The sequence below is a fragment of the Lepidochelys kempii genome, chromosome 2, assembly GCF_965140265.1.
Source record: "Lepidochelys kempii isolate rLepKem1 chromosome 2, rLepKem1.hap2, whole genome shotgun sequence".
In the NCBI taxonomy this organism is placed as follows: domain Eukaryota; kingdom Metazoa; phylum Chordata; order Testudines; family Cheloniidae; genus Lepidochelys; species Lepidochelys kempii.
The window spans coordinates 42,372,375-42,399,785 of record NC_133257.1 but is presented as its reverse complement, the minus strand read 5'-3'; the positions used below and the strand labels follow the sequence as shown (position 1 = coordinate 42,399,785).

Here is a 27,411-nt window from a genome sequence, read left to right as displayed (position 1 = left end):
TTGTCTACACTGACTGTTTTGTAGATCACTATTAGAACATGGGTTCTGATTTCAGACTGTTTAATGTGTGTTTACCATACAGTTGTACAGTACAACTTTAGGCCCTGCTTCCACTCCCATTAAAGTCAATGGCAACCCATCCCTCCCTTTTGATTTCAATGAGAATGGAAGGTCTTTGTTTTGTATAGTATCTCATCTACAAACCATATTCCCAAATGATTTACAGAGTTAAATAATCAAGTCTCAGCATTCATCAATAAATGAGAGCGATAGGAAAGGGATTTGAGCTGTAAATTGCCTAGAGGGATACAGCCAGGCTGTTGCAGATGGCAGGAGCTGCAGAAGAGAAGGCTCCCATACCAAGAGTTGTGAAACAGGACATTGAGCTGACTGATGTTACAAGAGAGGCGAGAGAGAGAGAGAGAAAGCCTGGGTGATATGGAGGAGCAAGTCCAGACAGAGTCAAGAATAAGAAGGATGGTTTTCAATCACATACACATTTAGTTATCTACGGAGCCATTTTTTCTATATATTTCCCAGAACCATCTCAAGTGTCTGCTCCTGGACAGAACCCCACAGGAAGTGGGGCACAAGGGCAGTAAACTATTTTGATAGTTACTGCCAACGAACATGGGCTCATCATCCCAAATGAACACATCTATGCCAACTCCTTGACTCAGTGACTCAAATTTTCACCCATCTCAGCACTGCAGGATATTCTGTTTTTTATGCCAATATTCCAACCTTCAACAGTGCAGAGAAGACTCACTTTGCGATCACAAGGGGGTCAAGAAACATTTTCTAAATGTGTGTACCTTTCCACTGGAACGGTCATTGTGATGCTGAATAGGAGCGGTTGGTCCAGCCAGCAGAAAGAGATATGGGATTCCTCCAGTTGGGTTCACTCAGCAGAACAAAGTAATATTGCTAATGGTATTGGAGCAAATCCAGAACAGAAGATCGAATATTTTTAGGACAATTCCACTCCACCCTCCATGCAGCACATTTACAGTTTCTGGGGTCACCTTTGACTGTTAACCTTGCCAATCAAAGGAAAGAAAGGGCATATTCTGGGGTAAATCAGAAGCAGCTTCACAGAAGTCTGCAGTAATGAAGCTGGCATATGTGAGATGAGAATCAGGACCAAAGTTCTTTAAGCAACTGCTTAAATTGCAGTCGTCATTTACATAAGAATGGGTACAACTCCCAGTCAATCTACGATAATGTGATGGGCCAACAAACATTTTCTTAAATTATATATCCAAGCAATCATTACTTCACTTGGAAAATTAACACGTTAAACATGCCACACAGTATTGTTACCAGGACCACAGCTGATTTATTGGCTGGCCATGACACAGGCAGCCAGTCACATTATTTAGTTTCTACGGTATATACTAGTTTCTTCTGAGTCAGCAAATGGAGCAAGAGAAATCAAATTTTTCAGCAACTGAGTGCCAGCAGGATATCTTAGCGAGACAAGCTGAGTGAGGTAATATCTTTTTTGGACCAGCTTCTGTTGGTGAGAGAGGCAAGCTTTCAAGCTCACAGAGATCTCTTCTTCAGCTCGGAGCTCTGTGTAGCTTGAAAGCTTCTCTCTCTCACCAACAGACGTTGGTCCAGAAAAGATATTACCTCACCCACCTTGTCTCTCTAATATCCTGGAATTGACACAGCTACAACAACAGCACATACTAGGATATCTTATTAAGTGACCCTCCTGGGAAAAGCTATTCTGGGCTTCTACTGAGAAGGTTAGGTGAGAAACAAAAGCAAACTTATATCAGATGTAATTTGAGGAGGAGAATAAAGCCTGGGAGAGAGAGGATCTTTCATTGACTACAAAGTTAAAAAAAAAACCCAGCAAATATGAATTCTTACATCCTCTATGGAACTTATGGAAAGCACAGTTTGTTTCCTCCTGCTATTTGCAAGTTACAAGTAATGCTTGGACTTATTCTATGAGATGTCTCAAAGTCTACAATGTTATGGGGGATGTAAAAGAAATACACAAAATAAATATACAACATATTTGCCAAAACATGTTTTTGGATGGCATCTGTTAACAATACACAGCTGAAAACAGTTTTAAGAGCTATGTAATACTAAGTGTATTAGTAATTTATTAAGGACCTAAAGGGTAAAGAGATGTCAATTTCAGTTACACTGCTTTGTCAACTTTTCCTACATACAGGGTTATGGCAGGCCAGTCCAATGGCTTGTTCCCAAATATTGATAAACTGCCAAAATGCTTTTAATGGAGTTAAACTGTGCCTTGTAACTGTACAAAAGACATATTTCAAGTATGCTGGCCAGTCATTTCAAGTGCCATCTCCCTCTAGCTGAATTAGATCCTGGGACCAGCTCTGGGCTTTCTTCAAAGGTAATATAAAGCTCTTTATTCCATACCACTTTGAAGTTCTTTAACATTTTATAAAATTACTGATAGAGATATTAATGGGAGCGAGAAACAAGATGGGCCTTTTGAGAAACATCTTAGCATACACTCTTATTGAGAGAATTTTTTTATTCCTAGATTCCAAAGCCAGAAGGGAACCACTGTGATCATCTAGCATGACCTCTTGTATACCATAAGCCGTAGAACTTCCCCTTAATAATACTGTTTAGATGATTAAATAATTTTGTATTGGAACTATTTTAAGGCAGACAATCCAATCTCCACACACGGAAAGCTGGTCTTGTTTATCAACAGCAACAATAACAAACAAATATAAAATGAAAAATGGGGTCATCAGGTCATGGGATAATGGAAACTGGGCAAAGCTCAAAGTCTTTGGAGGGCCAAAGTGAGAGGGTTTTTTGTCATATTAGTCTATTGACATTTTTCTAAGTCAAACAATGGCGCTGCAGGGATGATCTCATAGGGCAGCCCTGACTGATGGGCTCTCCAGCAGGATGCCCACCCCCTACCTATGTACTCGGGTGACTAGCCCAAGCTGCCACCTGTGCTATGGTCACACTACTATTTTTAGTGCGCCAGCCTGGGCAGAGTTAGCACACATATCTCTGCCTGAGCTGGGAATCACATCTCCCATCCCAGCAGCTGGGTCGATGTACCCTTAGATGTAGGGCAGTACTGTAGATATTATTAGAATCTTTTAATGAGAGCTTCTTTGCGTCCTGTTGTTCCATTGGTATAGAACTAGAACGCCCCTTTTATTTCAATGGGGGCCTATTTTTGTACAGCGGTAGCCATGTATAGCCATATCATTAGCTGCAGTCCTTATAAAATACAAGGTATCTATGCTCAAATATCAGGGCAGTACCTACATTAAAGTGCACGAAGGTCTCACCCTTTGATATTTTTATTCCATGGAGTATATTATACTAACCCTCATTAAACCAATTTTAAAATATTTTCCATGAGAATTCAACACTGTTATAAACATCCTAACAATGTCAATAGGGAAATTTCAGCTACTATTTATTATAATATAGTTTAAGACAGTTAATGACAGTTTTATAATTGAGTTATGCAGACACTGGTTCTGATCTTATGTCTGTTTTATAGCTATGTAACTCCACTTACTTCAAAGGAGTGCATTTGTGTGAGACCACATCAGCCCTACATGTCAAATGATGATAGCCTTGTAAATGTAATGCAAGAATTGGTTTGGGGCAAAACTTAGGAGGAAATTCCAGGAGGCTATGGTGACAGTTTTCATACCTCTGATTTTGCTGTAGCTTATAGAACACAAAGCCTGATTCTCCTTTAATTGACAGTGGTATAAATCTGGAGTGAGTTCAGTGAGTCACTGGAGGTGCCTGGGTATAAATGAGATGAGAATCAGGAGAATAGTTTCTATCATGAATGGCATGTTTATAGTCTTTCCAATTTTCTATTAAAAATGAATACTATTTTCCTCTTCTTCCTTCTTTCCCCAAGCACCGTCACTACCAATTAATAATGTTTCTCAGTAGACATAATTAAGTAGTGCTATCCAATTATTTTCTATCAAAGATCTGAGAAAATACCAACAAGGTATGTACTGTTTTCAATATGACAGCTCTCATTGCTAGAATGAAAACAAATTTACGGCAAAAAAATTAAAACATTTACATTCTAACATCTCCAGATTTTATTAGGTGTTCTCTATACAGTCATCTGGTATGTTTAAAGAGTGAGCAACCATATAAAAGGAAATATGGTCATAACTGATTGAAGTAATAAAATCCTGAAACTAAGTAACATCTCATAATTCATTACACAGCATATATTAGATTTCATTACATCAGTATATGACTTAGTAGTAAATTCTCCTGATGGTCATAAACCTCTCAGGTGTTGTCATCTGAAAAATGAAATAAATAATAATAACAAAAAAAAAAGACAAAGCCAGGATATTTCTAGCAGTGCCTTGTAAGGTTATGGTATAGACCCATCTAGTGTCAGGGTGAAGAACTGGTATGTAACAGGACGCAGCAATGTTAGGCATAACAGCACATTTGTATAGTTGGGTTTTTGTTTTGTTTTTTTGGATGTTCATGTTTAATATTAGGATTAAATAGTTCTACAAATTAAAGATGATGATGGTAGGCTGATAACATCCAGAGCTATAAATTATTAATTGGTGTATTCCTGATAATTAATCTATTCTTTGTGATTTCTGCATTTTAAAATATCTGCTGCAGCTTAAACTTTTGTTCAGCTCGTACATTCTGAAGTTTAAAGAGACCTTGGAATGCCATGATAAGCACAGACTGGCGTCAGCAGGTCCTCAGTTCCAATCCTACTTCAGCCATTAACTTGCTGCTTGGACTTAAGCAAGTCACTTCATCTTTCTTGTCTCAGTTTCCCCTGCTGTGAAATGAGCATCTTACCCACCTACCACTTAATTGGTTGATCTCAGGACATTGTTTTGAACATGTATAGTGTTTAATGCTGAGTATTAAGTTTTGATGTCTAATTAAGGAACTAATGAACTTCAATGCTTTATTGACCTCACCTTTCTGAAGTCTGCTCATTAAAGCTGTAGCACGCTATTTATGTTTCACTACATATCTGCTTTCTCATTCAATGTTTTCATTTACTCTTTGAGGTTTGTTTCTTTATGGGTGCCCTATGCAAGACTGATTACTCCCTTTCCCCTACTAACCCATCCAACACAGCAATCCAAACCATCTAATTTTTTCTTCCAGCATGGCCCCTCTTTCAGTGCTCGGTCATACACAGCAGGGGGTCTTCATGTTCAACATATACATAACAGTCCTTTGCAGCAACCTCTAACAAGTCGTCACCCCAGAGAGTGGAAAAGCTTCTGGGGCATTCATGGGAGGTGAAGACACCTGTTGTACAGGACTGAACAGAAACAGGGACACCATTTCAGGGATGGGGAACTGGGTAAGAACAATCTCTATCAGAGAATCAGTGCTGAGGTGTTGATTGCTGCCAAGTCATTACAGTAAATCCAGTGAGAGGTAACGAGATAGCCTATTTAGTCCTTCACTGACTGGATCTATACCCCAGGGCATTAATCATTTTGTAGGTTTAACTGGTGAATCTTCTTTGATTTTCCCCAAAAACTTTATACATTAATTTCCCTGAAAGTGTGATTCCCTTCTCCCATTTAACAGCATATCATTACGCTGCGGTACCAAGTGACAGCTGTTACATGTCTAAGGGTATGGAGATTCTAAGGCAGATTCTGATCTCAATTACCTGTGTGTAATTTTATTTCTTTTGCTGCTTGGGGGATTATCCATCAGATTTCTTATATGCATTTGTAGTGCTTTAGAAGTAATGTTCAACAAAAACCCCATTGGATAATTTATTGATGGCAATGTGATAGGGCCTTTCCCTGGAGCACCCTCCTGCTGCAGGCCACTGCAGGACAGATACAGCTGCCTCAGAAATAGTCCAAAGTATCTTCCCAAGTATAATTACAGCCCTGGGGGGTTCACTTATTACAAGAGTCCTGTGCACACATGTCATAACAAAAGTCCCACAGCCACAGTCCAGAATTCCACCAGCATAGTCCAAACAGAGCATGCAACATAGAGCCCAGCCCTCCAGCACTGTCCTCCTACAAGGACAGTTCTCTAGCTCCCAGCTGAGAGAGCAAGCAGGCATCTCCTTCTGCTGCTCTCAGCCTTCAGCCCTCTCGAGTCTTGGCTCTCTAGCTCAGGAAGATCAGCAGACTAGCCCCTCCCTTGGCTTCCTAGCTCTCAGCCCTTTGCAGCCTCCCAGCTCTCACTTGGACTCAGAAAGGTCAGCAGGCCAACCAGCCCCTCTGCTGGCTTCCTGATAACATCTCTCACTTTCCAGGGAGAGCTACAGAGCATTTTCTGTCCTCTGACATTCCCCAGAGTTCTCCTCACATTTCCTGACTAATTCTCACCAGAACTCCTCCCTGCCTGGGTCTCTCCCTGACCTTTTATAGCCCTCAGGTGCTGCCCCACCCTCTTAATTGGCCAAAGTGGGAACACCTGCTCTGGCACAGAACCTGCTTCATTTATTAGGGGCTAGCACTCTGAGACAGGCTTTGTTACTACGACCCTGCAAGCTTTTAAGCTGTTGGATAGAGGACACTAACACACTTTTCCTTTTCAACTAAACTCTTGTGAGAGAGATTGTGACATAACAGGGCATTTTAAAATAGAAAAAGGCCATAGTTGCTGAGTCTATGGGAGATGTCCAGCAGCAGAAGATCCATGGAGAGGGGAGCAGCCAATTAAACAACCCATGAGACACACTGATCCAAACTCCTGTAGGCAGAAAACAGCCACAACCTCCCCTCCTTCTAGGAAACATGCTGGAGTCTAGAACCACTACAAAATTCGGCTGTGCAGTAGCATGGGGGCATGCAAGGACTTTGCAATCACTGACAGGAGGGCTCTGACGAGGCCTGACTAATCCAACACTGCTCTCCACTCTTAAAAATCCAGAGGAAGGATGGCAGCACCTGACCTCTGTTGGGCAGAATGCAGAGAAAAGAATGGGGGAAAAAAACAGACACCACCTTGTGCTAGGTGAGGTGAATGTGGGCCATTGTGTATAAATGCCAAAATACGTGCACAAACAATAACAAAGGGAACAGTAGCTGCTGTATAAGATCATTGGTCTTCTGAATTAAACACTATTTTATCCTAAAATCACAAAAGCGAGTGAGACGCATGTGGGGAGGGGGAACCCTCCCAACATCTATGGTTCTGGATGCAGCCTCATGCTCTGATGTGTCTGTTGTTACAAATCAGCATCCCTGGATAGAGGTGACAGCATCAATAAATCTCTAAAATATAGTCCCTGCCTCTCCCCCCATTGCTGCTCAGCTTTTTCAGGGACCAGACCAGTTTTGTACGAGCCTGTCTAGCCATGATGAATGTGACACATTTTGAGGCAAGCACACTACACATTTTCAGACAGGTAGTGTGGCTTCTGAACCTGGCCTTGCCTGAGTAATAGTCACAAAATTAGGGCCTGGTTGTTTACCAATGAAAATCAAGGAATTTTCTCCCTACATCTGGCTCCCAAGAGGGATGCTTGCTGCTAACTCAAGCCCAAGTTCAGTAACTTTCCAGGATCTTCAGGCTTTTCATTAACTGAAGAAAACCAGCCACATTCAGCATAGAAGCTTCACATCTGTCTGAGGATTGAGTTCCATTATGGAACTTGTTTTAAAAAATGCTGCCACCAAAACTGGAGGTTCTACCAACAGAAGAACTCGAAAGTGCCCTGAAGAGAGCTGAGTTTGGGATGCTGAACAGCAAAGGGCTTTTGCCTTGTTTCTGGACTGCAAGCACCGAGGTTGTAGTTTGCAACAGGAATGGAGAGTTTTTACTACTTCCCAGGACTGGGCCCACTCTCAGTGAAAAAAATGTTAATTAAGGGCCTCATTTGAGAGGCTTTAGGAGGGCTGTGTGCTATTTGAGATTGGGGGAGGAAAGGAGGTGAAGATTTCTGTCTACCATTAGGATATTGGGCCCAAGGCTCAGCTATGCAGAGTTTGCTCTAGCTTTGCATTACTCAAGGATTGCCTCGGCTGCTATTCTTTTTTTTTAAGCTTTCAAGTACTTTTAGTCCAGATGTAGCAGGGTTTAGATCTTGTTGAAAGCAGCTACATCCATTGATTGTACATAATCTTCAAAGGTTGTTATTCTCTCTTCCAACATATCTGTACCAACTTTATCATCTTCAACTACATACTGAATCTGAAGCTTCTTGATACCATAGCCAACTGGAACCAGCTTGGAAGATCCCCAGACTAAGCCATCTGCCTGAATGCTTTGGACTCCTCCAATTTGGCCACGTCTGTCTCATCATCCCAGGGTTTTACATCCAGTAAGGTGGATGATTTGGCAATAAGAGTTGGGTTTTTGGACTTCAGATTCATATTGAGCAAGACGCTCTTCTCTCAGTCTCTTGGATTCTTCACTTTCCTCCTCATCATCAGATCTAAAGAGATCCATGTCATCATCATCTTTGCTATCTGTGCTTGCACCTGTGGAGTCTTCCACATCAGCAGGACCATATTTCCCCAAAGCCTTCTTTACTCCTGGCAAACTTGCCTTTTGCTTTTCATATGACTTCATGTGGTTGTCCCAGTGGAGAGCGTGGAACAAGTCAGCAGGAGGCGGCGTAGACACTGCTTCAAAAACAGCAATGTCAGCCTGAGAGGGCACATACCCCTCGATGTAGCTCTTGTTGGCCAGGAAGTCGTTGAGGAGTTGGAGGCCGGCAGCGGACCAGAGGTCCCCAAAGCCCATGATGATGGCGGCAGTGCGGCACACAGACAAACCGACCCTTGCAAGGCAAAGGATTCAGCCCATGATCTCTCTCTAGAGTGCCTGAAGCTTGAGTGATGGAACCTGTAGGACAACAGAAACCAATACCTATCTAGAGAGAAAATACTTTAAGTAGGAATATATTTATCACATTAATATTTAGCGCAGGCTTAGATCTTGTTGGGCATAAGTAAACCTGCCTATAGCTTGATTTGAGCGTGAGGTTAAACTGTAAACAAGGTGTAACAGGCTGTGTGCTGGATGGTGTTTTTGGGCTAGTTGAGAAAAGCAGAAACACCCTGAACTGATAAGCTTGAAGTACAGATAGGGGAAGGATGTAAGTGATTGGTCCTTACACTCGCCCTACAATGTCCAAACCAATTATATTCAAGTAAAGATATTAGTAGCTAGGAAAGATGTATATAAACTATGTAGTGTGAGACATGATGTGGAATTACGGTGGTATTACCCAGTACCTATTGCCCCATGTCTGGGCCTGGGCCCTGTGGGCCTAGAGCTGTTACATACATAACAAAGTAACATGAATGATGAGTGGGCATCAGATGCAGTTTTTGGATCTCAGAGAATTAGCCGAACCGTTTTCCCAGAACTTGACAAGGTGTTCTGTATAAACCACACAGAAAAGGCCTCAAAGGGGAATCCCAACATTCAGCAGCTCCATTAGGACAACCATGGATATTTTATCAAAAATTCCTTGGGGGTTTCTCTCTGTTTTAGTTTTCATTAGGGTGGAAGTTGGATTTAAAACAAACATTTGTTTCTAGTTACAGAGCAGTTTAAAATAATCCATTGTTTCTGGCTTTGCTGTTTCAAAATTTAGTTGAAGAAATTAATACGAGGACTTCAAGTGATGGGCAAGATGACTTAAGAGGAGCGTGAAAATTGAATTCAAGTCAAATACCATTAAACTGCAGAACAGCATTAACTTAGACCATCTTAAATCGACAAACAATTTAATTGCAAGAAAATGAGAAACAAAACCAACCACCTGTGAACACTAAGTTACTTGCCCAGGATTTCATAGCAACTCTGTAGCACAGGTAGGGATAGAATCCAATTTGCCAGGCCATTCAACTGGCTTAACCTCAGGATCAGCCTCTCTCTTCCTGTAATCCCCTACCTCATTCTCTACACACCTTCCAACTTCTACAATGAATGAGGCAAGGGTCCTGCAGACAGCAGCCTCATCATTACACAACCATGATTCATCTCTAGAACTCCGAGCCTGAGCACTAGGATCTTGTGGAAAAATGGTATTTGATCATGCGATTGAAGATTGTGTAATACACACAAGGGGGCTGGACTAAGGTTTCAGGGCAACCATAAAACTGACTAACTTTTGAATGCTTGACTTTGCAACCTTAGTATTCTTTAATTTTTTTAAAATGTAATTTCCTAATTTTAAAACAAAAACTGAAAAACCCCAAATGTCCTCCTGTAGAGCCATATTGATCCTATCTTGGATCATCAGCAGCACAGACCTCTACACTTGAGCTAACAGAGTAACTGGCAGCATTAGTAGGCTGTTTTCCTCTGTGTGGACTACACATTAGATGGCAAGAAACAGATTACTATTGGGTTTCTCAGTTGTTTATTAAGTGCAGAGGAACAGACAAGAATCCTGGATTCAATTCCAGGTTTTGGAGAAGAGTGTCTTTAATGGCTAAAGACTCTTCTGCTTCTAGGCTCCCACTGTCAGTTCCCCACCCCCCTTCAGTACCTGTTCTGTATCCTGCCTCCACCCCCATGCTCCCAGCAGCTCATAACTTAGCCAAATTTACACAAATTTTTATGGACACAGCACAAAGGCACAACCCTCATAGCACTGCAATACCTTTGCCAAATTTCAAATCATTCCTCCACAACATGAAGGTAGTAGAGGTTCTCAACTAAATGACTAGAAGAATTTTAAACATGGGCAGAATGCATTTTTTCCCTCAAACGTCACAAACAGCTGAACCATTTTAGGCTGAAGTATTTGAAAATTTCAGCTGAGGCAGACATACACAATGGAAAATTTCAGCCCAATGGATTAGTTTAACAAAGTAATAAGCAACTGAAAACAGGTTTATAATGGAAAGTCAACCTAGCAATAAATAGTACAACCACCTATGCTTAATTTGGTTTCCTCCCTGCCACTCCCCCAGCACAGAACTTTAAATGCTATTTGGCAAAGAAAATTGAATTTATACTTTGCTTCATTGTTTTAAGGCAGTTCAAAAGGCTTCTTAAGTTTTTTACAATACAAGTGTAGATTTTGTGAATGCTGCAGACATTTATTTAAAAAGTCAGTGATTTCAAGTGTCCATTTTTAGGATCCAGTTTTCAGAGCATGGGTGGCTCAGCTCTTTCTAAAGAGTCAGGCCACTTTAAGGTATCTCACTTTGAGCACTCAGTCACCATTCACTTATGAAAACCTTAGCCTCCAATACTTTATGAACTAGTGTTAGGATTAAGATATTGCACTACCAAAGTCTAATCATTTAATTGAAAAGTTTTTTTAATTTAGATTTAGACTACTTGTTTAGACACCTATTTAAACTTCTGCCTACAAACACTTAAGAATTTTTAAAAATGAGATTAGACTGTCAGAGCACCAATCCCACTTCTGAAACTCCCAGGAAAAGCAGACTACACATTGCTGATACTTCAACGGTTTAAAAAAGTCTGATAAGCTTTCAGGACTTCTTTTTATAGTTTATAAAAAGGTACATCCATCTTTCATTTGCAGGTCTGTAACAGCAAAAATGTTTTAGTCAATACATTTTACTAGGATTTCAGGGAAGCAAGAAAATAACTGGATCCTTTGTTGAAAGAATTTGTAAGGGGCTGTGGCAGATGGAATTGTGAAAGCAACTTTTTCAAACTGCTAGTCTGAGATGGTCACCATCCATCTGCAAACTGTGTGGACCACTTATTTCAAAAATAGATGTGTAATACCTAGCTCTTACATAATGCTTTTCATCCATAGAGCTCAAAGTACTTTACAAAAAGAGCATATCCCTATTTTACAGATGGGGAAACTGAGGCACCAAGGTAACGTGACTTGCTGGAGGTCACACAACAGGCCAGATGCAGAGCTAGGAAAAGACTCCCATGTCCCATCCCAGTGCTCTAGTCAGTCGGCCAAATTAATCCTACCACCAGAAGACTTGGCTTCCTCCATGTTTTCATAGTTAATTTGTTTTTACAGCGTAATATGTAATCCTCTTAGCTTTGCCCTGCCTCCTTTTATCTTTCTGCAGATCACAAACATGTGCTATTTCTTAAAGTCTGCACATCTTGCTACTATCTGAGCAAGACTTGTGCATTTCAACAGGATTGCACATGCCCAGAGTTTTGAGGCAGGCTTTGGAAAAAAATGCAGGAAAGCATATGGTCCACCATCAGGTTTTAATTTTAAAACAACCCACATTTGAGCTCCATCTCCTTTTTGAAGATTCTGTGGCCTCACAAGAAAGCTGTTACTTTCTCTGTGCTTAAACGGTCCATATGCTTAAACTGTCCATATATTAAACATGTAGACATTTGTACTTGAGATCAGCAGCTTGCACAAAGACTTGCTTTGGGCAAAGGGAGGAAGGACATATGCCTCTTTAAATTAGTTTCTAGAAAGGGTATCAGAGTAAGTCACTATAACCCAGTAACATTGTAAAATTTCAAGAATTTAGAATTAGAACTACCCATTGTTACCAAAGAAGACAGCTATTCTAAAGTGGTGTTCAGCATTTAGTATATGAAGGGAGTGACTAGGACATTAATAAAACTGAGGCAATCTTTATTCTGTGGTTAACAAATCACTCAAATTCCATTCCATTCCTGTAGTATTCCATGTGCTTGGGTACACACACAGTTACATAATGCTATTGAATAAGTACTCAAGCACGCATCATAGTATTCCTGTCTCCAGGGAAGAGAGGCGATGAAGGATATAAGCCTATCACTCCATGTATAAGTATCCCTTTTATAAATTAACTAGAGGAGTTGGCATAAACACCCAAAGACTTTTGCTTACCTACCCTCCCAGCTGCAGGAAGCAGCTGTACTATGACAAGAGTATGAATCAAGAGGCTGGAATGAAGACCACATTTATGTGAGGATATGCAATGTATCTGATTGTAGGAAAGGTCTGAACACTGCTTTGTTACAATTTACAAAAGAAGTCTCCAACTAGATTTTGTACTTTTGACGTGTTTATTTTATTTGGACTGACAAATTCAGTGAACAAAGTTTCTTCAGCCTCAGATTTTCCTCCCAACAGATTTTTACCATAACTTTAAAATATTTGTTAGAAAGAAATGCAGCAGCTTGCATGAAGTATCTTCCCAGCAGTTACTTCCTGTCCCACTCTTCTCTTTCAAGTCGTTCACGGATTACCTCTTTCAGGTATGGTTCGAGATACTTTTTATCCTGAAACAGAACAGATTTTTTAAAAAAAAAAACACACATATACAAGAAATGTCACACTAAGTGCAGCTCTAACTCTGGAAGTGCAACTGAAAATGGCACACAGGGGTTCTGTGTTTCTCAAATTCGTATCAAACTGTGCCTACTTTAAGGGGCCAAGGATGAATTTTCTAGCTCCAATTTCTGCAAATTCAGCCTGTCATCTGATAGTCAAGCTGTGTTCTACCTTTTCATGCCTCATCACCATGAGCAGGCCAAATCATGCTTTCATGTGCAACCCCATCTCCAAGTTACGCCCTCCTGCAGGTCTTCCATGGCAAAAGCACAGGAGTTTTCCCAACTCATTGTTCAATACCAAAGTGCTCTAGTGAATAACCAAGCTTTGATCATCCTACATTTTAGAGACCTTCTTATTCACATGGTTTTAGCTATTTTCTGGGTGGAACTTGAGTTCCACATGATCAACAATTCGAAGGCCAATTAAAATGGTTGAACTAAGCTCTTGCTATTTTATCTGTAGAATACAATTTCTTTGCATTTTAAGCATTTAATGCCCTTCAGTTTCTTCCAATCCACTCCTTGAGCTGCAGAAGTAGTGTCCAAGAAATAGTTTCACACCTACATGCAACTATTGTGAATCTGTCCTGCTATGTTTAGTCACTTGAGTAATCCATTATCTGTAGGATCCTATGGATTTAAAAATGTATTAATCTTGCCCACAAGCAATTCTAGTCTTCCTTTCTCCTATACCCCAAGTTATTTTCCCTTTGGATAGCTACTGACCACAGTTGCACTGACTGGAGAAGTCTTGCACACCACCTTTCCAATACTGATGGTTTGAATCCCTTTTGTTCCTGAAAGGAGCTTCCAAACACTTAAAAGCAGGTCATGAAAGACCTGCCCATCTAAGATAAGATCCAGAATCTTCAACACTTAATGTTAGATTCCAAAGCTAGAAGGGACCGTTGTGATCAATATCCTGCTGCAGACATTTGGGGAGCATTTTTTTGGTTTACCTTTTAAAGTCACACCAGCTTTAGGATAACAACTAACTCTGGCTTCCTGGCCAACCTCTTGTTTTGGAATGAATTATCTGAACTAGGCCATGCAACACAATGTTGTATAATGAACAACTCCTTTTTGTATTTTGCAAATATGCCAGGTGATTTGGCTTCAACAATCAAGGTTTATTCTTTTAGCCAACATATCTCATCCAGTACAGTTTAGGAGATAGTACCATGTTTCATGAGATGGTTATTCTTTTATACATAAAATAATAACCATGCAAAATATAACACCTTGCAACCCAAATTCATACAAGATGTTTTATAGAACATTTTCGTTTGCAGTTGCAGAGCTATTTAAGTGCTAAGAATTATTAGACAAGACACTGTTCTCCACTAAAGAGGAGTGTAGACTTCTGTTAAAACACAGCAATAATACAGAACTATTACTCCTGGGGGCATTCTGTGCCCAAAAAATAAAAATTCTGTGCACAATTTTAAAATTCTGCAAATTTTATTTATCAAAGTAACACTATATAAATCACACCATTTCAATTATTTTGGTAATTTATTTCAAAGTATGTCAGCAAATATGTCTAACAATACAGATGCACACAGAAATTCCCCCAGGAGTAGAGAATTAAAGAAACCCCTATGACAACCCAGTTCCTGTTTCTCTGCCCCCTTCCCTCTCAGATCCGGAGGGAGAAACAGCCTGATGCTTGGTCCCAGGCTTGCATGGAGTTTCTTGTGCACTGCTGTCTCTTCCCTCAGGGTATGCTGGAAATTGCAGCTGCCAGGAACCCTCCAGCTCCCTCCCCCAGGTAAAAAGAAAAGGAGGACTTGTGGCACCTTAGAGACTAACGAATTTGAGCATAAGCTTTTGTGAGCTACAGCTCACTCATCGGCTGCAACTCACGAAAGCTTATGCCCAAATAAATTCATTACTCTCTAAGGTGTCACAAGTCCTCCTTTTCTTTTTGCGAATACAGACTAACACCGCTGCTACTCTGAAACCTCCCACAGATAGTGTCTCTATGTTCAAGCTAGGCTCTGCCGGGTCCAGCGGCCCCTAGTGGTGACCTACAGCACTGCAGCCCATTTCTGTGCAGGAAAGGAAATTCTGTGCGCATGTTAATTTCTGCACAAGTCTGCTTTGCTCAGTGGTGCAGAGTTCTCTCAGGAATAAATACATATCCAGTTGAAACTGGAAGGGAAATTTTGGTAGGCAGAATACAGACTTAAGTTGAAATTTAAACAAATGCAAGCAGCAAGTCGCTACTAAATCACTGTCATTCAAATACTGACCCATATTAGCAAGTGAATTAAACAGGATTACAGCACAAGGTGCTATAAATGCAGCTGGCATAGTGGTATAATCATAGACTATATTGTTAAATGAAGAACTTGGCAATGTGACCGTTCAATTACCAATACCAAGCACAAGCTATAGATTCAAAGATCACATGCATAATTTTAACCTCAACCTATGTATACATTTTGTTTGCGCATTTAGACTGCAAGCAGCTTTGTGCAAGGACTTTTCTTCTTCTACAGCAAACAATTGCGTTTCAAATCATTTGCCCTTGTTGGAAGACAAAATATTAAATTCAGAGCTCTGCAGGCTTTCCTTAACTTTTGTTAAGGGTTTGGGGATCTTTGGAAAATTCCAAAATACAGTTATATTTGTTGTGCTAAGTACATACATCTGAAAATTCTTTTATAACAGGTTTCCTGAAATACCTGTCATTGCCTTCAAATTCATTGCGCAATTATGACTCTTGAAAAATTAAGCCCACAACTGCATTTCCCTCCATACTCCAGCTGAGAGAATCCTACAGAGGTGGAATGTTAACTCCATGCCAAGCTGGGATATTTTGTTCCACCTCAACTGAATTCAATGGCCAGTCATCATGCCTAATGGGGTGCTATTGAAGGATATGACCCTACACTGTAAATTTAGTCTCACCTATGCCATCTAATGTGGCTAGGGATGCATGAAAATTTGGTGTGCAAAACAGTGAAACTTGGCTAAGCTAGCGTTTTCAGCAAGGTAAATTCTGCATTTAAAAATTGGGTCGAGCAACTACATTGAAAAGTGATTAAAGCAATCTTTTAAAAACCTGAAAACCGGGGGGAGGAGGGGGAGCAGGTTGCAACTTTACAGTATAAGATTCCTGCAACTTTGAGAAGCTATCACATCTACACTGTAACAGGCCTTTGAAACTCAGTAACAAGAAAGCCCTCCATCTAGAGAAGTGCCTTTTCCCATGAAATTCCATTCAAGTTTAGCTAACTTAACACACTTATTTACATTTCCCAGAAAATTTAGGCAGAATGCCAATAGTAAACATGACCATTCTGAAGGCCAACCACCACGTGGATATACAAGAGCTGTCAGAGCAGATGTAGCACCAGGGGAAAGAGTAGAGCCACCCTATATTCACTCTGGCCACCACTATAACTCCAGAAGCAGCATATGGTCTCAGCAGCTCATCCCTCACCCATGGGGCACCAAACTGGTGTGTGTGTGCGCGTGTGTAGGAAATCCCATCTCTTGGGGGGGAAGAGAGGTAGACAGCCTGGCCAGGTTCCCCCAGATCTACCATATGGTGCCAGCAGCCCATTCCTCACCACCCTTTGGAATAAATCATCCTTAAAACAGGATTTGAAGACTACAGTAACTGTCAGAGGCGACAGGTTTCAGAGTAACAGCCGTGTTAACAGCTCACTGCTGTAGCTCATGAAAGCTTATGCTCAAATAAATTGGTTAATCTCTAAGGTGCCACATGTACTCCTTTTCTTTTTGTCAGAGGTGAGCAATCTATTACAGGTGGGTGAGGTTCTGTGGCTTGAAATGTGCAGGAGGTCACACTAGATCAGGGGTGGGCAAACTTTTTGGCCCGAGGGCCACATCTGGGAATAGAAATTGTATGGCGGGCCATGAATGCTCAGAAAATTGGGGTTGGGGAGCGGGCTGCAGGGTGGGGCCAGAAATGAGGAGTTCAGGGTGCGGGAGGGGGCTCCATCTGGGGGTGCAGGCTCTGGGGTGGGGCTAGGGATGAAGAGTTTGGGGGTGCAGGAGGGTGCTCCAGGCTGAGATGAGGGGTTTGGAGGGGGATCAGGGCTGGGGCAGGGGCGTGGGGAGAGGCTCAGGGGTGCAGGCTCCAGACGCACTTACCTCAAGCTGTTTCCAGAAGCAGCAGCAGCAGCAGCATGTCCCTTCTCCGTCCCTTACACGGAGGCGTGGCCAAGCAGCTCTGCTGCATGCTGCCCCATCTGCAGGCACCACCCCTGCAGCTCCCATTGGAGTGCTAGAGGGGGCTATGCCACGGCTTCTGGGAGCCGGGTGGAGCAGCCCCCAACCCTGCTCCCCACCTGGAGCGCCGAAGAGGGACAAGTCCCAGACCCCGCTCCCCAGTGGGAGCTTGAAGGCCGGTGGCCCATAGTTTGCCCACCCTTGGACTAGATCATCATCATGATGGTCTCTTATGACCTTAAAGTCTATGAGAACAGCCTTCTCCTGCTGTTTGCTAATGTAGTTGGTCCAATAGGTCAAGCATGCAGCAGTGCTGAAAGCTCAGGATTCAAACCCCAATGAAACTGTAACATCCATCACCATTGTGTAACCAGAATTTGGGTTTAACCTTTCCTTTTCTAAAAGGCTAAAAAATTATACCAAAAATACATTAAACAATCACACAAATTCATTCAGTGCATGAGGAAGGAGTCCTGTGGAAAAAACAGTATGTGATCTAATGATTCACTATCAGAATGCATACACACACAAGAGAGCAGAATTAAGGTTGCACAGCAAATGTAAATATGACATTTCCAAACTTTCAAGTGCTTGACTTTGCAACTCAGACGATTGTGTGCATCAATACAGATGCACACAAGGATACAGACTCAGTGGTGATGCTGCACCTGACCCTAACACAGCACAAGGCCTTGGCCTGCCCTGTGCATTAAGTGTGGGGCAAGCAGGCAGGATCCAAGTGTGGAGAGGGTCAGTGTGGGTGGATCCAAGTGTAGAGTGAGAGGATTTGGTGTGGGACAATCTGGGTGCAGGCAGTTCAGTGGGGGTGGGGGGCGGAAGGGAGAAGATTACGGGGGGGGGGGGGGGAGAGAGAATCTGGAAGCACAGAGGCTTGTTGGAGGGATTCCAAGGGCAATAGGACTCTGCAGGGGCTTCCAGGTGAAAAAGTGGTTGGGGCTCAGCAGAGAGGTCTGGGTGTGGGGAAGTCAGTGGGAGTGGGGTGGGGGTCTGAGTACAGCTAATGGGGGGGGGTCAGTGGATTGGGGGTCTGGATGTGGGGGCTCAGGGTGGTGCAGGGGGGGGCCTTGAGTGCAGGGAGCTCATCAGGGGTGGTCTTGGTGCATAGATTGGTGTTTGGGTGCAGGGGTTGGGGTCTGGGTATGGAGGGCAAAGGGGGTTCTGGATGTACAGGATAAGGCTTGGTGGGGACATCTGGGAGGTCCAGATGCCTGGGGTTGGGGGGGGAATGGGGGAGCAGCTCCCCATATGGTACCCCTCCCCCAACAGCTGAGGAGCAATGGGGGCAAGAAGCAGGGGAGGATGCTGAGCTTCCTGCAGCTGGGGGGAGGTTTCTGGGGGTGGGTCTGACACAGCCCCAGACACGTATTGCAAGGGAAGAGGAAGTCCCATCCTCTCCTGCTTCCAGCCCAGCTGGGACTAGCAGCTGATCCCAGCTCAGGGTAGGAGTCACTGGCTGGGGTGTCCCCAGCCCTGTAGTGATTTACCTCTCTGCTAGCTGTTCCGAGTGCCTGAAACATACCTGTGCAGCTAGGGAGTGGTGTGTGACTGCTCTTGCACCTTCCCTTTGGCTTCCTTGTCAGAAAGTCATTTTTCTGTTTTCTACAGGGAAGCAAAGAAATCTGCAGGGGACATGAATTCTGAGCACACGCAGTGGTGCGGAATTCCCCCAGGAGTAACTTAGTATAACCTTCCCGTTACATGAATGAGTGGCAACTGCATACAGGAAAGTGTCACAGCATTGCTGGACTTTAAGTGTGACACATTTAAGGCACTTAAAAAGGAAAGAAAGTTCCATGGTAATCAGGTATTTTAGTCATATCTAGGTGTAAAGTTATTTACTTTAAAACTGAAATCTCTCACATTACATTGGAGTTCTCCTTTAAACAATTTCCCCCCCTCCCAATGTCCCCAGCCCATTTTAAGAATAAAATCTTTGGGTCAGAATAGTTTTCTGCAAAATTAAAGGAGCTTATCAAAAGATCAAGATATACTAGTGTTACTGGGAGACTTTTACAATATACAACATTCAGTTTTGTTTGGAAGATGGCATTTTTAACTGCACAGCAGTAAAAATGTCATATTTATAATTGCAGTAAGAATACTCAAGCTTCTAAGTAGTGTGCTGTAAATGGAACTTCCATTTATAAAAGATACAAAATAATACACTGATCAAAGTAAAATACTATTAAATGCATCCTGTAAGATACAAGAGCAAATTCTAAGTATCTCAGAAAAACACTTATATACTTGCTCATCTTTACTCATGTGAGTTGGCTATAGATTTCACTGGGACTGTGCATGTGTGAAATTAAGCACATGGAAGTCTTTTCAGGATCAAGGCTTAGTAGGCTGTCTCCTGTCCAATAAGGATTCATTGTTTTCATTTAACAGGACATAGCCAAACTTGTATAGAAGAAACAAACATTTAAAAATGAAAACAGATAAATTGCCTATATTAAAAAAGTGAATTTACAAATACCTCTTCATATTTCACCCATTGTTCTTCAGGAAGAATTTGTTGTCTCATACTCAAATCAAGGGCTCTCTTGATGCGAAATAGTCGTTCATTATAAAGATTTTCTGGAAGCCTCTTCAGTGCTACTTTTACATCATCATCTTCATATATGGTATCATCTCGCATTAATCCTGTAACAGTAGCATTTTTCAATATTTTTCAAGCTACTACAAACATTTTCACGATTGCAATAGAAGGGTGTGGCTAACTAATTTAAAACCTATCTTGCGTATCAATTTCAAAACTAATGTATTTGTATTCAACTTTAAAAATCTGGAAAGTTTCTTTACACAGGCAATGGATGCACACAAATGTTTGCTGTTTTCAACTCTTAAAAAAATTAAGACACCTACCAAGTTGGTTGAATCCAGCTGCGTTGTAATACCATTTGCGAAAGCCTTCTAACAGTCGACCACTTGCTGAAACTGAAAGTGATCTCTGTTAGTTCAGAAGTAAGACAAAAAACTTAACATTGGCAGATAACTAGCAGCGGATTAACATGCAAATATTTTAATATCTACTTTGCTATGCATATATGTTAATTATGCCATTTAATCTAGGCTACACCAAAGCCAGTTTTGTTTTCATCTGCTCTTCAGTGTTTTTAAAATGATACTGTGCACATAAGATTATAGTACTCCTACAATACTCATTTTGGTATCTGCCTTATTAAACAGGGTCTGAAAGTTATATTGGACCAAGTCCTGGACCAGTACCAAAAAAACCCTCAGACTAATACCAGGAACTAATGACAATTTTAAGGTCCATCACCTCACAACACACCAGGAATAAAAATACACTCTATACCATTAAAAAGCAAAGATGCATTGTTTTCCAATATTACTTGTTTATATTTGTGTATTTCCCCTAGCCCTTGTGCTATGAGGTATTTTACCCTGAAGTCACGTCACTTTGGTTGCTATCTTTTTTCCTCCCCCCACACTTAAGTACAGTATTATTTTAGTGTCTGCTTCCTCAAGCAGAACTAGTTAAAATATCTCTAAAGACTTAAACACCAGCTTACAACTTACAACATTTGTCTAGCTATTACTGAGACACAAGCTGGTGAACATTATAGCATAACTCAAAAAACAGAATTAGACATTTTAGAGCACTGATATTATCAAGAAATTTTAGTTGAGTTTTTACAAACCACTCCCAGATCACAAACTAAGATTTCTATGTTAAAGAGAACCTAGACCAGTTTAAGTGATGTTTAGTAGAGAACAAAAGAAATTTTCAGTGTTTAATAAAATTGGGCAACCATTGCTCCCCTTGAACCCAGAAGTATATCAAACTGCAGAATGGATATTGACAGCCTCAGTTTCCACTGGGAAAGAGAACAACAGCAAAAGTAAATATTAACTTAAATTTTGCTTAAACAGAGTTTGGGGAAGGGGAGGATTTTTGCACAAAGTTAACATTGCACAATACATGAAGAAAATGATTAAGTGAGGCACGGGTGGAAAAATACTTGTACTGATCCAACAGCAAGATCTTTTTAGAACTCTATTTCTATTCTATTGGTTATAGCTTTTTATACCACCCTAATCACAAAGCACTTTCCAGTAGTGCATTAAGCATTTACTAACATCTGTCACGTTTGTTCTCATCCTCTTCCGAGAGGTGTGTATGGTGCAGCCTTATTTTGGTATGCTTGTTTTCCTTTTTGTTCCTGAGCCAGTAATCAACACTAAGATGGATCACAATAAGTGATATTATAGAATAGTTTTACATATTATACTTGTATCTCATTTTCATACATTACTCCGTCTCTCTGGTCTTGCTCAGTGGAAAGATTTTAGTGCTTAAAAGGGACACTATCAATTTGAAATTTAGTCCATTACACAAAAGGAATTAAAAAGAGTTTCAGGTACTACTACATCACCCCTGACATTCCCCACAAATTTTTGTGATTTTACAATCACACTTGCTATATTTAGGATTCTTCTAGGAATAACTTGCATGGCAATAGAGAGGCTTCCAAGGAAGCTAAGTTTGTGTGGGATAGGCAAAGAAGGAGAGAGAGAATGGTGATGAGTGCCTTAAAAATACATGAAACATATTGCAGAGTATGAATGAGCAGTTTTAAAGAAACCATGAACAACAGAAAGAAAAGGAGTACTTGTGGCACACCTTAGACTAACCAATTTATTTGAGCATAAGCTTTCGTGAGCTACAGCTCACTTCATGATGAGCTCACAAAAGCTTATGCTCCGATAAATTGGTTAGTCTCTAAGGTGCCGCAAGTACTCCTTTTCGTTTTGCGAATACAGGCTAACACGGCTGTTACTCTGAAACCCATGAATAACAGAAAGGTAGCAGGTTTACTATGGCAATTAACCAGATGATTTCCCCAGCAGAGGAAGACAGAGCGATAAGGTGATTCTCTCTCCCCCTCCGCCCCCCCACCATCACACCTCTCCCAAGTTTAACTTCCAGGTACTCTACAAGAAAGAGCCCACGATAGAACAAAAACCAATGTGTCACCAACTCCACTGCTAACTGTTTCTCTGCGCCCTGGCCGACAGGCATCCGGACCCTGGAGGCTCCTACCCAGGTCCTGGTCTTGACTTGCTAAGAATGCAGCATACATATCCCCGCTAACAAAAGCCAGGCAGGGGAAACTATCCAGTGTGAGAGGTGTCTGTTGGTGGACTCACACAAAGTGAAAGACACACCCAGAAGGAGGTGGTTTGTCTGTGTAGCATCTGGGAGCACAAGGACATCATCAACAGGATGCTCATGAAAACATCAAGAATGGAGCATGCTAGCTGACTGGAGAACATTACAGCCCTACTAGAGGGGGGAAGGGGAACTGGCTGCTGGCCACCTCATGCAGTAGACAGTGCTCCACTCCCAACTTAGGTCCCCTGTCCATCAAAGTCAAGAACCAGTATGCTGTACTAGCAACATGACAAGAGGAGCAGACACCAATGGCAGAGGGAAAGGAACCACCTGTCCCCAAGGCTGGAATGCTCACAGCCACCACACCCAAAAGGAGGAGACAAAAGGTGGCGGTGATTGGTAACTTATTTCAGAGGGGGACGGAGGCATCCATCTACTGACCTGATTCAACATCCCAGAAGGAGCACTGCCTGTCTGAATCCCACATCTTAGACGTTATGGAAAGGTTGCCAAGGTTTATCCGGTTTCAGAGTAACAGCCATGTTCGTCTGTATTTGCAAAAAGAAAAGGAGTACTTGTGGCACCTTAGAGACTAACCAATTTATTTGAGCATAAGTTTTCGTGAGCTACAGCTCACTTAATCGGATGCATACTGTGGAAAATACAGAAGATGTTTGTTTTTACACACAAATCACTACAAAAGGTTCTCTCTCCCCCCACCCCACTCTCCTGCTGGTAATAGCTTATGTAAAGTGATCACTCTCCTTACAATGTGTATGATAATCAAGGTGGGCCATTTCCAGCACAAATCCAGGGTTTAACAAGAACGCCTGAGGAAGGGGGGGGCGGGGGGAGCGCGGAGCAGTTAGGAAAACAAGAGGACCCCCCCCCCCCCAGACATTCTTGTTAAACCCTGGATTTGTGCTGGAAATGGCCCACTTTGATCATCATACACATTGTAAGGAGAGTGATCACTTTACATAAGCTATTACCAGCAGGAGAGTGGGGTGGGGGGAGAGAGAACCTTTTGTAGTGATAAACACCCATTTTTTCATGATTTGTGCGTATAAAAACAAACATCTTCTGTATTTTCCACAGTATGCATCCAATGAAGTGAGCTGTAGCTCACAAAAGCTTATGTTCAATAAATGGGTTAGTCTCTAAGGTGCCACAAGTACTCCTTTTCTTTTTGCAAGGTTTATCCATCCTTCTGACCACTACCCCATGCTTCTCATTCACTAAGATCAGCACCGACTACTGGGCTCTGGGAGCAAAGGTGAAGGAGTCAGAGTTGCAGGCTGAGAGTAAAGGGACCAGTCAGGGACATGTGTATGTTGGAGATGAATGCATAGCTGTGTAGTGTTGACAGGAGGGCTTTGGCTTCCTCAACCATGGGATACTGTTCAGGAAAGGAGGACTGCTAGGAAGAGATAGGGTTCACCCAACCAAGAAGGGGAAGGGCATTTTTGTGCCCAGACTTGCCAACCTAACGAGGAGGGGTTTAAACTAGGTTCAAAGGGGACCCATGACAGAAGCCCACAGGTGGGTACAAAAATTAATCCTACCAGAAGTGGAAACAGACAAATTTCTAAGAATGACTACAAAAGAACAGCACAACAAAATGACAAAGGCTAAGGCACAAAATGAGTTACACCTAGCAAGGGACATAAAAGGCAACAAGAGGCAGCTGCTAATATATTTACAGAACAAGAGAGACAGGAAAGAGTGGGCCCACTACTTTGCAGGGAAGGAGGCTAATAACAGAGGACATCCAGAAGGCTGAGGTGTTGAATGCCTATTTTGCTTCAATCCTCACTAGAAAATCATGACCAGATGCTTAACACAATTAGTACTGACAAGGAGAAAGGAACATAGACCAGATTATTCTTTAACCTGTTTTGTTTTTTATTTAAATAAGTTAGATATAGTCAAGTCAGCAGCACCTGACAAAATTCACCCGAAAGTACTTCAGGAAGTAGCTGAAGCAATCTAAGAAGATTCAAGAACCCTGGAGAACAGATGAGGTTCCAGAGGACTGGAGAATGGCAAACACAGTGTCTATCTTTAAAAGAAGAACAAAGAGGACCCAAGGAAGTATAGACCAGTCATCTTAAATTTGATATAGTGCCTGAAAAGTTAAACAATCAATTTGTAAGCATCTTCAAGATAATAAGGTTATTAGTAATAGTCATGATCAAATCATGCCAAACTAATTTTCTCCTTTGATAGGATTACTGGCCTGGATGATGAGGGAGAAGCGGTGGTTGTGATACACGTTGATTTTAGTAAGGCTTTTCTGACATATTGCCACACGATTTTTCATAAGCAAACTAGGGAAATGTTATTTGATACTACTACTATAAGACGGGTGCACAACTGGTTCAAAGACTGTACTCAGAATGGTTCATTGTCAAACTGGGAGAATATATCTAGTGGTCTTTTTCAGGGGTCACTCCAGGGTCTGACACTATTCAACATTTTCATTAATGTCTCGGATAACAGAGTGGACAGTATGCTTATAAAGTACGTAGATGACAGCAAGCTCGGAGGAATTGGTAGCTCTCTAGATGACAGGATTAGAATTCAAAGTGACTTTGACAAATAGGAGAATTGGTCTGAAATCAAACAAATGAAATTCCAGACAAGTGCAAAATTCTACACTCAGTGGGGCGGCGGGCAGGGGAGGGAAGAGGAATCAAATACACAACTACAAAATGGGGAATATCTGGCTTGTCAGTAGTACTGCTGAAAAGGACCAGGGATTATAATGGATCACAATCTGAATACAAGTCAACAATGTGATTCACCTGCAAAAAAGGTTAACATTCTGGGGTGTATTAACAGGAGTGTCATATGTAAGACAAGGGAGGCAATTGTCCTGATCTACTTGACACTAGTGAGGCCTCAGCAGGAGTACTGCATGGGCACCATGCATCGAAGTAGATGTGTACAAATTAGACACAGTCCAGAAGACAGCACCTAAAATGATAAAAGATACAGAAAATTTGATCTATAAGGAAAAGTTTAAATGGCTGAGCATGGTTAGTCTTGATAGAAAGACAACGGGAGGCGGAATAAAGGGACCTGATAACAGTCTTCAAATATGTTAAAGTCTGTTAAAACGAGACAGCAATCAATTGTTCTTCATGTCCATTGAAGGTAGGAGATGTAGTAATGGGCTTAATCTGCAGCAAGGGAGATTTAGGTTACATATTAGGAAAATCTTTCCAACTATAAGGATAATTAAATTCTGGAATAGACTTCCAAAACAAATTGTGAAACTACTATCACTGGAAGTTTTAAGAACAGGTTAGAGTTGACAAATACCTCTCTAGGATGGCTTAGGACTCTAGGTATACTTGGTCCAGCCTCAGTACAGGGGATGAACTAGATGAGCTCTCCAGGTCCCTTCCAGCCCTAAATTTCTGACTGTATATGAAAACACAATAGGAAACAGAAACTTCTATGAGGAGGGGAGAAACTAGGCACATTAGGTCAGCCCCCTGACAACAAGTGAGAACTTTAAGCCACCTCACAAATACCTTTGAAAAAGCAAACCTACCTAGACTTCACAAAGAAGCAGAACACTATAGAACTGAATTTACTTCGAGTCCCAATTCCCCAATCTAACTCCCCTCCCCCTCCCACCGAATTCCCAGGTGGGACCCCTTGTCCCCAACCAACCCATCCTTCTGGCTCCCCCCGCCCCCACAGAGCCGTCTGCTGGGGCTAACGAGGCAGGGCTGCCTCCCGGGCTGCGGATGTGGCCGGGCGCAGAGAGAAAGGGTCAGGGGCCTCTCCCCCCCACCCTCGGGCACAACGTCCCAACAGCGGCCGGGGGGACAGAAATCACCCGCTCCGCGCACGGAGCCCGGCACTGCCGTGTCCCCAGGCTCATCCGCGGCCAGAAGCCGGGAAGGACACGCGACTCGCGGAGGCCGCCGCCGACTCCTCACCTGGTGCCCTCACCGCCATCTTGACCTCCGAGAGGCGTGCAGGCTTCTGGGTAAATTACCGAGCCCAGCGTCACGTGAGGAGCGGGCGCGCTCACGTGACCCGCGCGGGGCTCTTTGCGTTTGCGCAATGCGCATGCGCTCCGGGAGGCACGTAACGTAACCTGTGTCAGCAGAGCGGCGGGGCGGCGCCGGGTCCCGTGGAAGAGCGCAGAGCGGGCGGGGGGGTTCCCCAGGGTACTGCGACCCCACTGGCTCCCCCACGCGATGGCGCTGCTAGCGTGAGCGCGTCCCGCTGGCTGTCCCGGCGGCGCGGCAGTGCCCCGTGCTGCCCGGAAGGCTCCGCCCTGGGCAAAGCAGAGGCGCTCGAGGAGGCCGCGCTGGGGAGGGTGGCCCGGCCCGGGGCGCCTCGGCCATCCGCGCGCAGGAGCCGCTCCCTGGGCTCGTTCCTTGGGCCCGCCCCCGCAAGGAGGGCAGGCTACAACCACGCGCGCCCGGGGTCTCTGGTGGGTCCTTTGCCAGGGCAGGGCGCTGTAAATGAACATATTCCCCTCCGGCTGCCGGATATTGCAGCAGCACTTAGACGACCAGCCGCGGTCAGGACTAGGCACCACACCAGCCTAGCGAGAGCCGGCCCCTGCCCCAAAGAGCTGACGCTCTAGGCCAAACCGACTGAATTTGATCGACTGCCAGAAACCCACAGAGTGAAGCACGGTTGCAGTACGGACAAACCTTGTTAGGTTTGTGTCTTGTGTCTCTCTCATGCCAGCTGACCTTTTACTGGGCTTAAAATCTGCGCCCCCCCCCCCCCCGTGTTGTGAGTATTATTGATGGGTTAAAGTCTCCCCAAAAATAGAGAGT

General features: G+C 42.7%; 1 protein-coding gene and 1 pseudogene across 1 annotated transcript; both read right to left on the bottom strand.

Annotated features, from left to right (window-relative positions):
- Window positions 1-3,522: 3,522 nt before the first annotated feature.
- On the bottom strand, window positions 3,523-9,831 carry LOC140906489 (elongation factor 1-beta pseudogene; annotated as a pseudogene).
- Window positions 9,832-12,938: 3,107 nt separating this feature from the next.
- UQCRB (ubiquinol-cytochrome c reductase binding protein) lies at window positions 12,939-26,659 on the bottom strand. Its single transcript, XM_073330522.1, has 4 exons — window positions 26,554-26,659; window positions 20,323-20,394; window positions 19,934-20,100; window positions 12,939-13,173 (listed from the first exon to the last, which is right to left on the bottom strand). The coding sequence occupies exons 1-4, from the start codon at window positions 26,570-26,572 to the stop codon at window positions 13,096-13,098; spliced, it is 336 nt and encodes a 111-aa protein (XP_073186623.1). The 5' UTR covers window positions 26,573-26,659; the 3' UTR covers window positions 12,939-13,095.
- Between the last annotated feature and the right edge of the window lie 752 nt (window positions 26,660-27,411).